The sequence below is a fragment of the Hippoglossus stenolepis genome, chromosome 7, assembly GCF_022539355.2.
Source record: "Hippoglossus stenolepis isolate QCI-W04-F060 chromosome 7, HSTE1.2, whole genome shotgun sequence".
NCBI lineage: Eukaryota > Metazoa > Chordata > Actinopteri > Pleuronectiformes > Pleuronectidae > Hippoglossus > Hippoglossus stenolepis.
Window position 1 is genome coordinate 23,694,614 of NC_061489.1, and position 13,042 is coordinate 23,707,655.

Sequence of the window (13,042 nt, forward strand, 5' to 3'; positions counted from 1 at the left end):
TGACCTGTCATTGAAAGGTTGCACAGTGAAAATGCAGGGCAAAAACTATTTTGCAATTCTATTTTTATTCATGATGTTAATTCAGAATGTTCCTATCAGACCATTTTCTTCCATGTAAAGAATAAACCTTGTCTTTTCTGGGAATCTCTGTTTTCATATTTAACCGTCCAGGAAATGATGCACTTCATATTCCAACCAGGAAACTGTCCACTACAGTCACAGTCCACTGCCGGCCACTGAGAAGTGTCTAATCAATAACTGGGAATTCATTTAAAGTTGAAAGTTGTGTAATTATTTTCCCATTCGGTTGGTTGATTAGATCTGTTCAGTGTTAGATACAGAATATATACGTTTCCTAACCATATCATGCAAATGCTTACATTAGTTTTGGATATTAATACAATTTACACGTTTGCTGTTTATTTCTGGAGTTATTTCTTCAACATTATTTTTGTAATTTAGCACATTCCCTCCCAGTGGGCGTCCTGCTGTGACTTAGAATAATTCAACTCCATAAGTTTTTGTGTAAATAACATCTCTGTGTGACTGAGTGAGGGACTTGCTGCTTCCTCATTATCCACTATTTTGGTGCACTTAACCCCCCGCTGCTCCAGTGGCTAAACGATGTAGCTGCTTGTTGTAGGCAGCTGTCAGGTGGGACTCCGTGTTGTGAAGCCATTGCTTCCATGCTCCGTGAACTCTGCCTGCGTGAGTTAAAACTTCGAGAAGTGTTCACTACTAAGATCTCACATCAGAGGCTTGATGGACAAACTATCAAAGTTAATCAAACCTGTTTTTGTTTGCTGTAATTTCCTTACATTTTTTAGATTAACTGTGAATCTGTCTCTCACCACAGTGGCAGCGGTTCTTCTGATTTGGCCCAGTACCAACAAATCATTCAGAATAAACACGGACAACTGAAATAACAAAAACAGAGTCTAGATGCACTTTAAGGTTAAATGTGAATGGATTGACTGGATTGTCAAAGGGACGACTTTTCTCCTGCTAAAGACTTAATTTCTGTCATTCAGATGTTTGAAATTGAAGGCGGTCATGAAAATACATTTCGGAGTAATCTGTAACAATGATTTACAACTTGTGTTGTAGTTAGCAAAACCACTTGTGAAGGAGAGAGTGTGTGCCCCATGTTTTCAGCTCTTAAAAGTCACATTGTTAAATCTTAGGTTTGTGTATTGTGTGGCTACTGATAGATTAAAATACTCATTTGTATTCAATTGATGCAACAAGTTGTGTTCATGCTTGTGTTGTTTCCCCTTTACATCATTGTTATTTTAAAAAATCTCCCACACTGGGTTTTAGTTTGCTGCTGGGAAGCCGTGAGGGATCGACTCTTCGTTACTCCACCGTCAGAATAGTTTGTGAATGAGTTTCTTATTGAATAGTCACATCATCCTAAGCCCCCGTATCAATCAGCCCCTGTGATTACAAGCCTCTGAGTTCACTTACTCCCTCAATAATTAGCACAGATTTCTTGAGGGATTTGTGAACCTTCACTTTCGCTGGACTTCAAAGAACCACCGTCTGCCCCCTCTGAATCCTTTATAGGACACCACCACTGCTCCGATATCCCAGACTCATTAGACTCCAAATGCCAAGTGGATAACAGCGGAGCACCAGATAACAGATAAAGAAGGAGATAGGCCCTTGTGTGAATTTGTTGGCTGCATGTTGTGATGACATAATTCATTACCCCCACCACACACACACACATCCTTTTTATGAGGCTGTTATCTGTTTCATTCAGATATCTATTCAAATGCATAAAATATGATTACACTAAGCTTTGAACTTGTGCTGGTGCTTTCCCACTGGACGCCTGTTTCAGGTGGCTTCCTCTTCCTCTTCCTCTTCCTCTTCCTCTTCCCCTTCCACTTCCTTCATGTTCCTCTTTTTATCAAATCCTTTTTGATACAGGAAACAACAACTGAACTGGTAACCTACATGCTGAAAATGGCAAGTTAACGACAGTGGTCGTCTTCCCATACGTCCAACAACACTTCCTCCAGCAGTGTTTTGCAGGCGGCAGCGTTGTTGCACCCTCGGTTTTATCGTCGCCCAAAACAATTGTGATTGGTTTAAAGAAATACCCCAAAAAATGAAAAATGATAATATGTGCAGCCAGACCATTCCTCCTGCGCTGACACAGCACTGTGGAGATAGGTCTGCCAATGCAAGACTATGTGTCTTCCCACTAAACCCCTGGTGCCCCATAGTTACATTTTAATACTCTGGAATGTATTTATTGTGTTGTGTGTGCGTGTGTGTGATTAGATAAGGCCCTATATAAGGCTGTATCTCTGTATTCATGCCTACATGACTGTCACTCGTCTCTTTTTACACGCAGACCCCCTCTAATTAGGTTTTGATATACTGCCACTGTTTGGGGTCACACAAGACAGATCACATTTCACAGGTTTGGAATATTTAGTGAATGTGGGGAACATGTGAGCCAGTGAGGACGGAACAAGTGGATGAGAAAAAGCTATTTTTTCTGCCGCGGTAGCAACTACAAGAACCCAGGAGCTAAATCACTTTCAAAGTTAATCTGCTATAAATCCAGGCAGGAAAGTCCAAATCTAGTCAGAGAAACTTTTTAAATCAAAAGCGGAATTTCAATGATCCTTCCACCCACAAAGTCGCCGCTTCACTCGAATTCAGCAACAGTCCCGGAAGCAATTTCAGTCCTGAGAACACTAGCATCTCATTTTATTCCTGCCTGACTCTTATGCAGATATGAAATACGAAAGGACTTCTGTTGGAATCATAAAAGGTGTCAACCGTGTGAGACTGGGGGAAACACAGAGAGGAGGCGGGGGGGAGGGGGAGTAGATCAAGGTAAACATTAAGGAAGTCGTGAGGGGAACTGGAGTTCAGCTGGTCAATCACTGGAGCATTAATGAGCTTCTGATGGTTTTCTAAGTTAGCTGGCTGCTTTGTTCACAGCGGGACGATAGATGTTATGGACTGTGGGCTTTCAGTGAGCATCGAGAGTGGTTCAGGGATTCCTGCAGGGACTCAAACATCACTTTCCTAAATAGAAAACAGGATGTGTCAGGTTTAGATTCGCACAGTTGCCTATTCCGACTGTAATTCTGGACCCGAACATGATGCAAATGTAGAGGAAATGTGTGTTTTGCACGCAGGCGAGATAAATCCCACACCACCTGAGATTACTGAAAATGCACCAAATTAGCTTTCTTGGTGAGAGGAAGACGAGAAGATCGATACCACGCTCGTATTTCTGTAGTCAACCCTACAGCTAGTTAGTGGAGCTTAGCACAAACACTGGACGTGGTCGTGGTGGAGGGGAATCTCTCACATTAAAAGAGGATTAGAATCACTGATCTGAGCAGAATCTTCTACGAATGAGGCTCAGGGCGACTTAATCAATCTACTGGAGCCGGGTCGACAGTTTCCTGCCTTTGTGATAAGTTTTCACTCTACTTATGTGGCTTCATATGTACTGTACCACATTTAACTCCCAGCAACACGGTACATCAGCGTGCTGAGCTGGAGCAATTTCTTGAAATTGCTCCTTGAAATTGAGACTTACAGTGTCCATTGCTAAGACAACTGGTCAAACTTGATCCATGAGGATTGTCCGATATGATTTAAAGCCCCAGAACAGCTACTGAATCGACCTTGTGGTCTTTTACTACAAAATTAGCACTTATATGCAAAATCACTTTCCTCCCATTGCCAGTGGAGAAATTTAGCTTTTTATTCTATTTCATGTTTGACATCACAAACGAGCCATAAACCCGGGCGTCAGAAGCAATACACACTTCATCCAACAGAGAAAAGCCCCATGTGACCAGTGTCAATGTTATGGAGGTTACACTTCAATCTTTCACTTCAGTCCCTCTTTCAAAACGACGTTTAGAAGTTGTATGCGCATCATAAGGATGAGTCAGAACACGTGCAGTGTCAGTGACTAGACTGCCAAAATGAAGAAGAAGAAGAAGAAGAAGAAGAAGAAGAAGAAGAAGAAGAAGAAGAAGAAGAAGAAGAAGAAGAAGAAGAAGAAGAAGAAGAAGAAGAAGAAGAAGAGTCTATTAAAACTGCCCTGCGACATGTGTGCAGTAGCATGTTTTTTGTAGTTTACTATCTCTCAGGAACGCTGATGATTATTTTTAATCTTCAATATGTATAAATTAGATATCAAAGCCAGTAAAAGTAATATATAAGTACTTTATCTTTAGTTTAAAGCTTGCGAGCACTTGTAAAGAGGTTCCTTCTCATCGTAGATCACATGTCTTTGATCCACCCAGGCAGTCATCTACGAAGCGGCAGATAACGCACTGTGACCGGACCCCGCCTGCCAGTTTGTACTATATGAAAAATGTGAACTAATTCGTCCTCAGTGTGTGTGTGTGCATTATTCATCACAGCGCCGAATAACCACCCAGTGAGAAAATTAAGTGATTCTAATATATCTTTTGTCATGCACAGGATTTCTGTCTGACTTGGCACGACATCTGAGAATTATAAACAGCCTACTGTGTACTATCAGCTCCAATTGTACCCTCAGATTATTCCATAAGCCACAATTATTAACAATTGGGAGCATGATTACGCAGCAGAACACAAAATATCTCCAGCAGTCTTCCTGCACAGCGGAGGACGGAGGAGGCTTCTCGTGAACCCATAAGTTCTGCGTGACAAAGGTTTGACTGCGGGGACTCGATGGTCCGCATTACAGTCATTTATGATCGCAGGGGTCTCTACATACGAGCCCGTGGCGGGAAGGACCTTGACTTGTCTTTTATTGCTCTTTAATTTATAGACCAGTTTAAATGTCGTGAAGTACAGGCTGTCGCTACAACTCTGCAGGAGGAAAACCTGGCAGAGGCACGCGGCTAACAATCATTACACAATCAGACGGATCTGATCGACTGCACTGTGCCCGGAACAATTCCCTCACACTTGGCCACGGAGGCAGCAAACACTGAACTGCGACCCGCGGTGCCATTAAAATGCAAGGCATGGCCAGACCACCCCCGCCGCTCTCCTCCCCGAGCATCATACGTTTTCCAGCAAACAGCAAACAACAGCGTTATTATCTCAAAGACTGACTGCTCCGTCTCCTATCTATCCTTGGCCGGCTCTACAAACACCCCCCGACCCACTCAGACATATTTTACAAGCCACATGTGCCACCATCCGCGTGCTTGCGGGACACTTACAGGATTAGCACAGAAACCTGGAGCCTGTTGACCCTCACCCTCAAGGTTTTCCCGGCCTCTATTATGGTCTGACCATCTGCCAAAGAGCACGGAGCAAGTCTCGATATTTCACCCGGGCTCAGCTTTTTACAAGTGGCCACAAAAGCCTTGTTCTGGTGTAGCTACTCCATGAAATGGGTTATGACAATAACAATTTAACAATCCACTCGGAGTTCAGTCGAGACACTGGAGTAGCGGAGGTCATGCTTCAGAAATCCAGAGCTGTTTGAAAAGTCAGGTGTCACAGCCTCCTACTGTTGCCTTAGATTGATCCAAGAAGCAAAGAAAAAAAAAATGAAATGGAAATGTCACCGGTTCGACTCCACTGCGTACAGGGTAGATATTCTCAAACATCATCAGAGCAGGTTGAGCATGAGCTAATAATCTAAGCTACATTTTAACTGTTCTCATGTGTTCTCGAATGCGTCATTTGATAGAAAGGGGCTTTTCTGTTTGTTTCCACGCTTTCAAGCTGAAGTAAAGTCCTGTAAACGAGAGATGCAGCGCACACAATGGAGGGAACATCATCAAACAGACCTCCTGTTTGCCAGGAGATATAAGAACGTCGGGAGATAGCGTCTCCTACACATGGCAGAGGCAGAACATATCTCAATGTGTGTGGGTCTCACTGCACAATAAAGATTCAGCGCATTGAAGAGGGGAACAACAAAGCCAGACACAGATGGGAGTTGGCAGCGGTTAAAGCTTAAAGTGCGAAGAGGGGAGATGGAGAAGGGGAAGGCAGCGTTAGAAGTGTTACTGCTGAGGCGGGCTGAGCGCTGAGAGACGTGATACCTTAACATTTTGGATGGTAAAAAGGTTAACTGAAAACATTTAAAAAATGAGATATAGATTGTTTTTACAATGCACGAATGTTAAATATGAGTTGCTGGAAATATCATGCAAATAGTACAGATGGGCCGATTATTGCTGTGTATTTCTGACCAAATTGCTCCAGTGGAGTCGCTCTGGCTGTAATGGGCAACTCCCAGTGAACTATAACTGTGAATGTGAAACCAGGCATCGCTTGGAAAGAGCAAGTGCACTCAACTAATCTTCTCAGCGTCATTTCTTTTATAACTCAAACACAATCTTATGTAAGAAGAAAAATACATAAGTTTGATGTTTATGTAATTTTGCTTATTCACTTTGTTTGACTGGAGTTAGGTAAGACGATCGATAAACTTAATTATGTGTCTGTGCTTAAAGTTTTCATACTTTCATACATACAACAAAACAGCTTGTGTTGTTGGTGCTGAAGCATTTCCTCGGCGAACAGCAGCTGGATGCAGCGATGTCTCAGAGTTTTGTGTTCGCTGTGAGGTCGCCAGGCGAGCAGAGGAGACGCGGTATAGAAGTGCCAGGCGGATGCACAAACATTGCTCATTACATTACATAATAAATCCTTGGATTTGTGTCTGTGTTTCCAACAAACAAATGAAGTACAACAGGTATTGACTATACCCTTGGGCCCACACTTGTTTTTGGCCAGATCGCAAATATGAATGTCTGTGTCTGACTGACTAATGGGTTCTATAGTTTTCCATCCATTATCTACACCGTGCATCCTTTGAGAGTTGTGGGGGGTGGATCTGGAGCCAATCCCAACAGACACTGGGCGATTGTACAGCCTGGACTTGGCCAATATATAGAAACAAACAACCAATCACTCTTACATTGACACCTACATATTCAATTTAAAGTCTCCAATGTCTTTGGACTATGGGAGAAAGCCGGAGTAGCCAGAAAAAACTTTTGCAAAAACCAGGAGAACATGCAAACTCCACACAGGAGGACCCCGGGGAAGCAGGGATTCGAACCTTCTTAGTGTGAGACGTCAGGCTAACCACCACAACACTGCACCGCCCTATTTTGTTGTTTGTAAATTTGAAAATGTTTTATCAGCACTAGCAAATCATCTGCCCCCCTCTTTGCTGAGTCTCCTCCCAGGTTAAAACATTAATGAACTTTAGACAACTGCAAGCTAGCAGTTTCCCCCTGCTACCAGTCTTTATGCTAAGCTAAGCTAACCTCCTCGTGACTCTTGGTCCTCACTTGTATGGCACAGGCTTTAGATTGACATCTGTTTTCTTGTGAGTGGAGTTTACTACAGAGATATTATCTATTACAAGATGCTTCAGAGGAATCTTCAGTTTCTCACTTGGTTGCTCGAATAACAAAGAACAACAGTAACGGTAATTAACTGCAATATGAAACACAACACATATTCAATTAGGTACATTGCAAATCTCCACATTTGTAGGATGAGCTGAAGACCTCATTAACAGTGTTGATTGGAACAGTAGACTTGTTGTATGGGGGGGGGGCAGAGATTTCCGAGACATACCAGTGCGAATAGAATCAAAACCATCATGCCAGCAAATAATGTGAGAAAATACATTTAAGTGAACTGACCCTTTGAATATGAAACGCAGCTTTGAAAAAGTGAAAAAAACCTGAAACGATGATTGAACCCTGATGTGAAGGAAGTGGAAATCTCTCATCTGAAAGGACGTCGCTCTTTCACCGTATAAATCCATTAACATGGCCACATGCTGGCACAGTACTTTATGTCACCTTGTTCCATTATATTCAGTTCAGTAGCATTATGTTGGTACATATTTGAAAGGCACTTGAACATGATGGATTTTGTAGATCCCTGCCTTCAAAAGAAGTTGGCAGGCTGTGGTATAGTTGTTTGATCTCCCATGTTTATTCGGGGTCCCAGTAGGAGCCACTGGGAAGCTTAGAATAGCGCAGCAGCCCTAAGAGGGCTAGCGCCGGATCATAATATCAGTGATGGAATGGGAAAACCTCACGGACCTGACTTGGCATTGAAAAGTGCTCTGCAGCATTTGCGGAGGAATCTGATGTTGGTACAGAAAGCTGTGATAGCAACACAGAGGAAGTGTGCTCTTTAAAACCAGTTTGCTCTAGAACAGCCTCCCAAACGGTAACGGATAAAGATTTTTGGAAAATGCTGGGACGCGAGGACACTCTAGATCATTGTGAAGACACCGAATCTGTGTTATTTTCAGTGGCAGCACAATTTTCCTCCCGAAAGGCACATCTTCATTGTCATATCAACCCTGCTCTGCCCCCGACTACCTGCTGCTACTGGGTGCCGACACCTCTTCTCCTCTCAGATCTGAAATACTTTAATCAGTTCCTTCTTCCTCTAGTGAAAAGTAATATTGACTCGGAAGCCTTTTCCTCCCCATGGTGCTCGAGGGAAGTCATAATGAAAAGAAGAGCGCTCCATTAACACTGCTATACCTGCTAAGCAGCTCACACCATCTCATACCTGCTGTTAAATGGCTTAATTGGACTTTTTTTGTGTGTTGATGAGGCGGAGAACAATGTTTTTCCTTGTGAGGATTGTTCTGAACTAAGAGGATCAGTATCAATTCAGTGCAGAAAACCTATAGAGACATTCTGAAATTGAACATTGTCTTATCTGTCTCTCCAAGTCCCTCCACAACACGCTATGTTTTTTATTAAGATGAGCACATTTATCACGTATCCGCCTCTATACTGCACTCTATACATATCGCTGTAGATATCGCCTATATTGATGATCCATTATTTGGTCCCTGGTTTGTATTCAAGTGGAGAATCAATTAGTTAGTGCAGTCTTGAAAAACGGATGCACTCATTCATCCTATGTGCCACTTGAAATAGATTCTATCTTGCGGTTTCAACGAGCTTTCATAGATAAAGTGAATGCATTGTGGGAATAAAGGGACCGGAGTTGGATTGTAAAGTCCTACAGATGGCTGAGCATCGGCGCACGCTTTCTGTAGCATTCACGCTGTCTCTTCAAGAATTTCAATTACTGTCGCAATTAGTATAGAAATGCGTCGAGGGCTCCTCGGTGTCTGTGATCCCTGAGAATCAAAGAAAGAGATCGCACATATAGGAAAAACAATATACAGCCGAGCCAGGAGTTGAAGTGCACAGAGTCTTTTGATCCTTTGTCTTGACCCTGTAAAATAATAGAGTTGTCACCAGACTAATTAAGATTTGGGCACCTTGCCCACCCAAAGGCTCGTCATGAAGGAAGTGCTTATCTCACCATCGGTGATGAATGAGGTTATCAGATCATTTACTGCTTTAAGAGCAGTAATGTCACACTATGTCATAAAAGTAAAAGCTGCATTGATAAGGTTTCGTGTGTGAGTATGATGCACAAAATCTAGTTAAAGTGTCAGGCAGACATGGTGACTGCAGAATAATGGCTCCTATATGAATGTCGCCCTATTGTATAATTTAATCATTGATATGCAAAACCTGTGTTGTTGGCAGATTGGAGGTAGTTTCAACTTTAATTTCTGTTCTTGGGAAGCAAATTGTGACAAAATGGAAAATGCAATTTTGTACTTGAGCACAGAACTCCAGTGATTTCCTCATAATGCAGAAAGTATGTTTATTAAAATTCTTCTTATAATTTAAGAAGATGTATTTTTTAAAGTCCCTAAGGCAAATGTCTCACTACACTATTTGTATTGTATAAATTGTCCTGTATAGAATGTATTTCTACATCAGCATAAGGCTGCTTCACTCCCCCACAACACAAACCCCCTCAAAGGATTTCACCCTGTACATCTGAGTCCTATCGATAGCACGACCTAATCTGGTTTAAGGTTATAGCTTTAACTCCATCTGCTGCAGAGGACCCCCCCCTCCCCCCCCCTCCCTCCCCAAAAAAACAAATTTCACTCGCACACCATCATGCAACACAATTAATGGCCATGCCCGGCACAAGAGCCTCGGCTGTACTATGCCAAATGAGTCAGGCGCAAAGCTGAGGATGAAAAACAAAAGTATAATCCCTCTGCTGCTAACGGTGTCACTCAAGGATTAGTGTGCCAAGGAGAGAAAAAATAACACACTAAGTACTACGCGGATAAATTAAAAGCTCTGGGCGACGTAGCGTGCAGCCTCCTGTCGTTTAAGTGCGTTACAACGGGACGTGTTGTTGACTGAATAACAGCAACTATAATCTACAACTTCACACGTCCTGATAGCAGGTGATTCGAGCCTCCAGCACCTGGCGACGAGTAAATTGAAATGGCGAAAGCTTAAGGCAGTCGATTGGAAGATATTCTCCGAGTCAAGGAGAGTGACCTGGTGGATTATTAGAAAAGAGTTGTGGCGCCTCGCCGATGATGAGGGTTAAGCTCGGTGTCTGATGGCGAGTCAGGCGGAGAGAGAGGGGGGGGACTTCTCCACGGATGGAGCTCCGGTCGGATGTGGCTTAACAATTAGTTCACGCACAAGTGAGAATCACACAAAAAAATACATCCTTACCTGTGTGTCCAGACGTAAACCATCCAGGGGAATAATCCAAGCCCACGAACGCGAGGACGCAACACTTCTCAACAAACTATTATTTAGGAAAATCGCATCAAATCCACGGCTGGTGTAATCTCCGATGTGTGCAGAGAGAAAGAGGGGGATGGACTGAGAGAGGGAGAGAGAGAGAGGTAGAGGTAGAGAGAGAGGTAGAGAGAGAGAGAGAGAGATGTCCTCAGGAGAAGTTTGCACCTATAAGCAGCCACAGGGGGGAAGATGTTAATCCTCCCAAAAGAAAAATATCAGCGACGCACAGGAGAGATGTGGAGTTCAGCACCACGGCGCAGTGGACAGCTCCGACGGCGCAGCGATCTCACCTCGGCCTCTCGCGGGTCTCGTGTGCGAGGAAGGAGCGCGAGCCCCAACCTCACCCACTGGATCCGTCCCCACAGGATTTACATACAATCACACGGGAGGGAGGGAGGGAGGAGCGGGAGGACCAATCACGACCGTCCCGTAGTAGGCAGTATAAGCAACCCCCCCCCCTCCTTCCCTCCCCTCCTCCCAAAAAAAAAACGAGGACAGACAGACGGGGATGCGGTCCAGTCCCACCGAGCCAAACATGAAGTGTCCTTGAGTGAAGAGGGAAAGAGAGAGAGTGTGGTTTCTCTATGGCTACACACACATACACAAGCTGTATATGTGAATACACACGTATGTGTACTCATAAACATGCAGAGATGGAGTGGTGAATGAAAAGCTGCTGTATCCACCGTCCTATCCTCAGCACTGTAGTGTCCCTGTGTGGGATCAATGATCGCTAACAATCAATCATAAATGAGAATGGTTTCAAGAAAAAACGTTTTCAATTGGGTTATTGTTATCATCAGCTGTAAGGACGTAGCCTGTTTTTACTCAGACACACTGGACTACTTGCAATTAAGTACAATTTAGTACAATTATACAGGATCAGTATTTTTTTCTGTACTTTTTTCAATTTCATGCTACTTTTTTTAACAATGTTTGAGGGTCATGTTTACATCTTACTGCAGCACTTTGAAGTCACAGTTATATGAAGCTTACTGGCACTTTACAGACAGACGTGATGCATCTAAAACAAAAACATGATGGGTTAGGGTTAGTATATTGAGCTAAAATCATCCATTTGTCGAATTTATAACAATGATCATAATAACGTGTCATACAATATATAAAATAATATATAACTCTGGGACCAGTCTGCTTTTATTTTTGATATTTAAGTATATTTTGAATGCAGAACTTGTTGTGTAAAGTGGCAGATTTGCAAAGTTACTGAAGGGAAGTCGTCAGAGCTCATCAAACATGTTATTTATAAAGGATGATGCAGCAAAAGTGTTCACATGAATGAAGTGGAGGAAAAAGCAAAATATGTATCCCTGAAATGTTGGGGAACAAAAGTACAAAGTCACATACAACTCACGTAAAATACTAGAGCCGCTCTCAGTCAAGCACGAAGGCCAAACCGAACCAGGATTCAAACCGTGAACCTCCTTCCATCGAGGTGACAGTGATAACCACTGTACCCCATGTTAAGGGAAGTGATAAAGGCAAATATTCCCCTTTCACCAGATCTGCACCACAATATAATAAGTTCCTCCCTGAATCAAACACCGTCCCTGCACTAGTTTGGTACAAATCAGTACTTTCTGTATTTTCAGGTTGATGCTATTTCTGAAGCATGAACGTGTGTGCTACATTTACAGGGCGTCAAAAGCCGAGTTTGCCCTACATGTGCAAATGTGGTTAATTATGCATTTTTATCATCACGTATTTATGTTTTTGTTTCTGTTTATTCTATTGTTTTTGCCTCATTTCTATTTCTATTGATTTCTACATTTACACCATAAGACATATATATGATGCACTGAACTGCAGGTTGCCCATGGTGTTAATTAATTCTGAAAAGAATGTCTGCCACACTATTAATATGTATGTGTTGTTTTTCTCTTTTGTGCAATACACATGTTGTTATGCACGGCAGCTAATTCTGCAAGATGTACAATGTACAGCACTTGCAGAACAGTAGTTATGTATAACCTTTATTAAATCTATAATCCCTCCTGCAGACTGGGGTGAGACAGTAATTAATTCATTTGCTGTTTCACCTGGTGGCTGCTGGGTCCTCTACTGATGCATTTTCGCCGAGGAGGAGCTGCAGCAGAGGAGGAACTGTGCAGCTCGGGAGCATTAGTCACCATGACGGAACAAACAAAGAGACACCCACCAGCAGAAACTCGGGCTGTGTCTCAACCCTTATCCCTGGTTCGGTATAGACCGCACTGTCCAGGGAACAAGATGTTTTCTGAGTTGTCCCAGTGCAAAACCCTGTTCCAGTGCAGGGACGGTTCAGCTCCATAAAAATAAAAAATAATCCTAGAAAAATGAATGCTTGCTGTCTGTACTCGCTGCCTGGAACCACAACACTTCTTCTTCACCACACTCTTACTCCAGCAGCAGTG

The 13,042-nt window shown here is 42.9% G+C and overlaps 1 protein-coding gene across 4 annotated transcripts in view; it reads right to left on the minus strand.

The window, feature by feature from the left end:
- fstl5 (follistatin-like 5) overlaps nt 1–10,995 on the minus strand; it is a 155,368-nt gene extending 144,373 nt beyond the window's left edge. For all 4 annotated transcript variants that reach the window (XM_035162284.2, XM_035162282.2, XM_035162283.2 and 1 more), the window contains exon 1: nt 10,557–10,995. In XM_035162284.2, the coding sequence (XP_035018175.1) occupies nt 10,557–10,579 (23 nt within the window). In that variant the 5' untranslated portion in view covers nt 10,580–10,995. The remainder of the gene's footprint in view (nt 1–10,556) is intronic.
- Between the last annotated feature and the right edge of the window lie 2,047 nt (nt 10,996–13,042).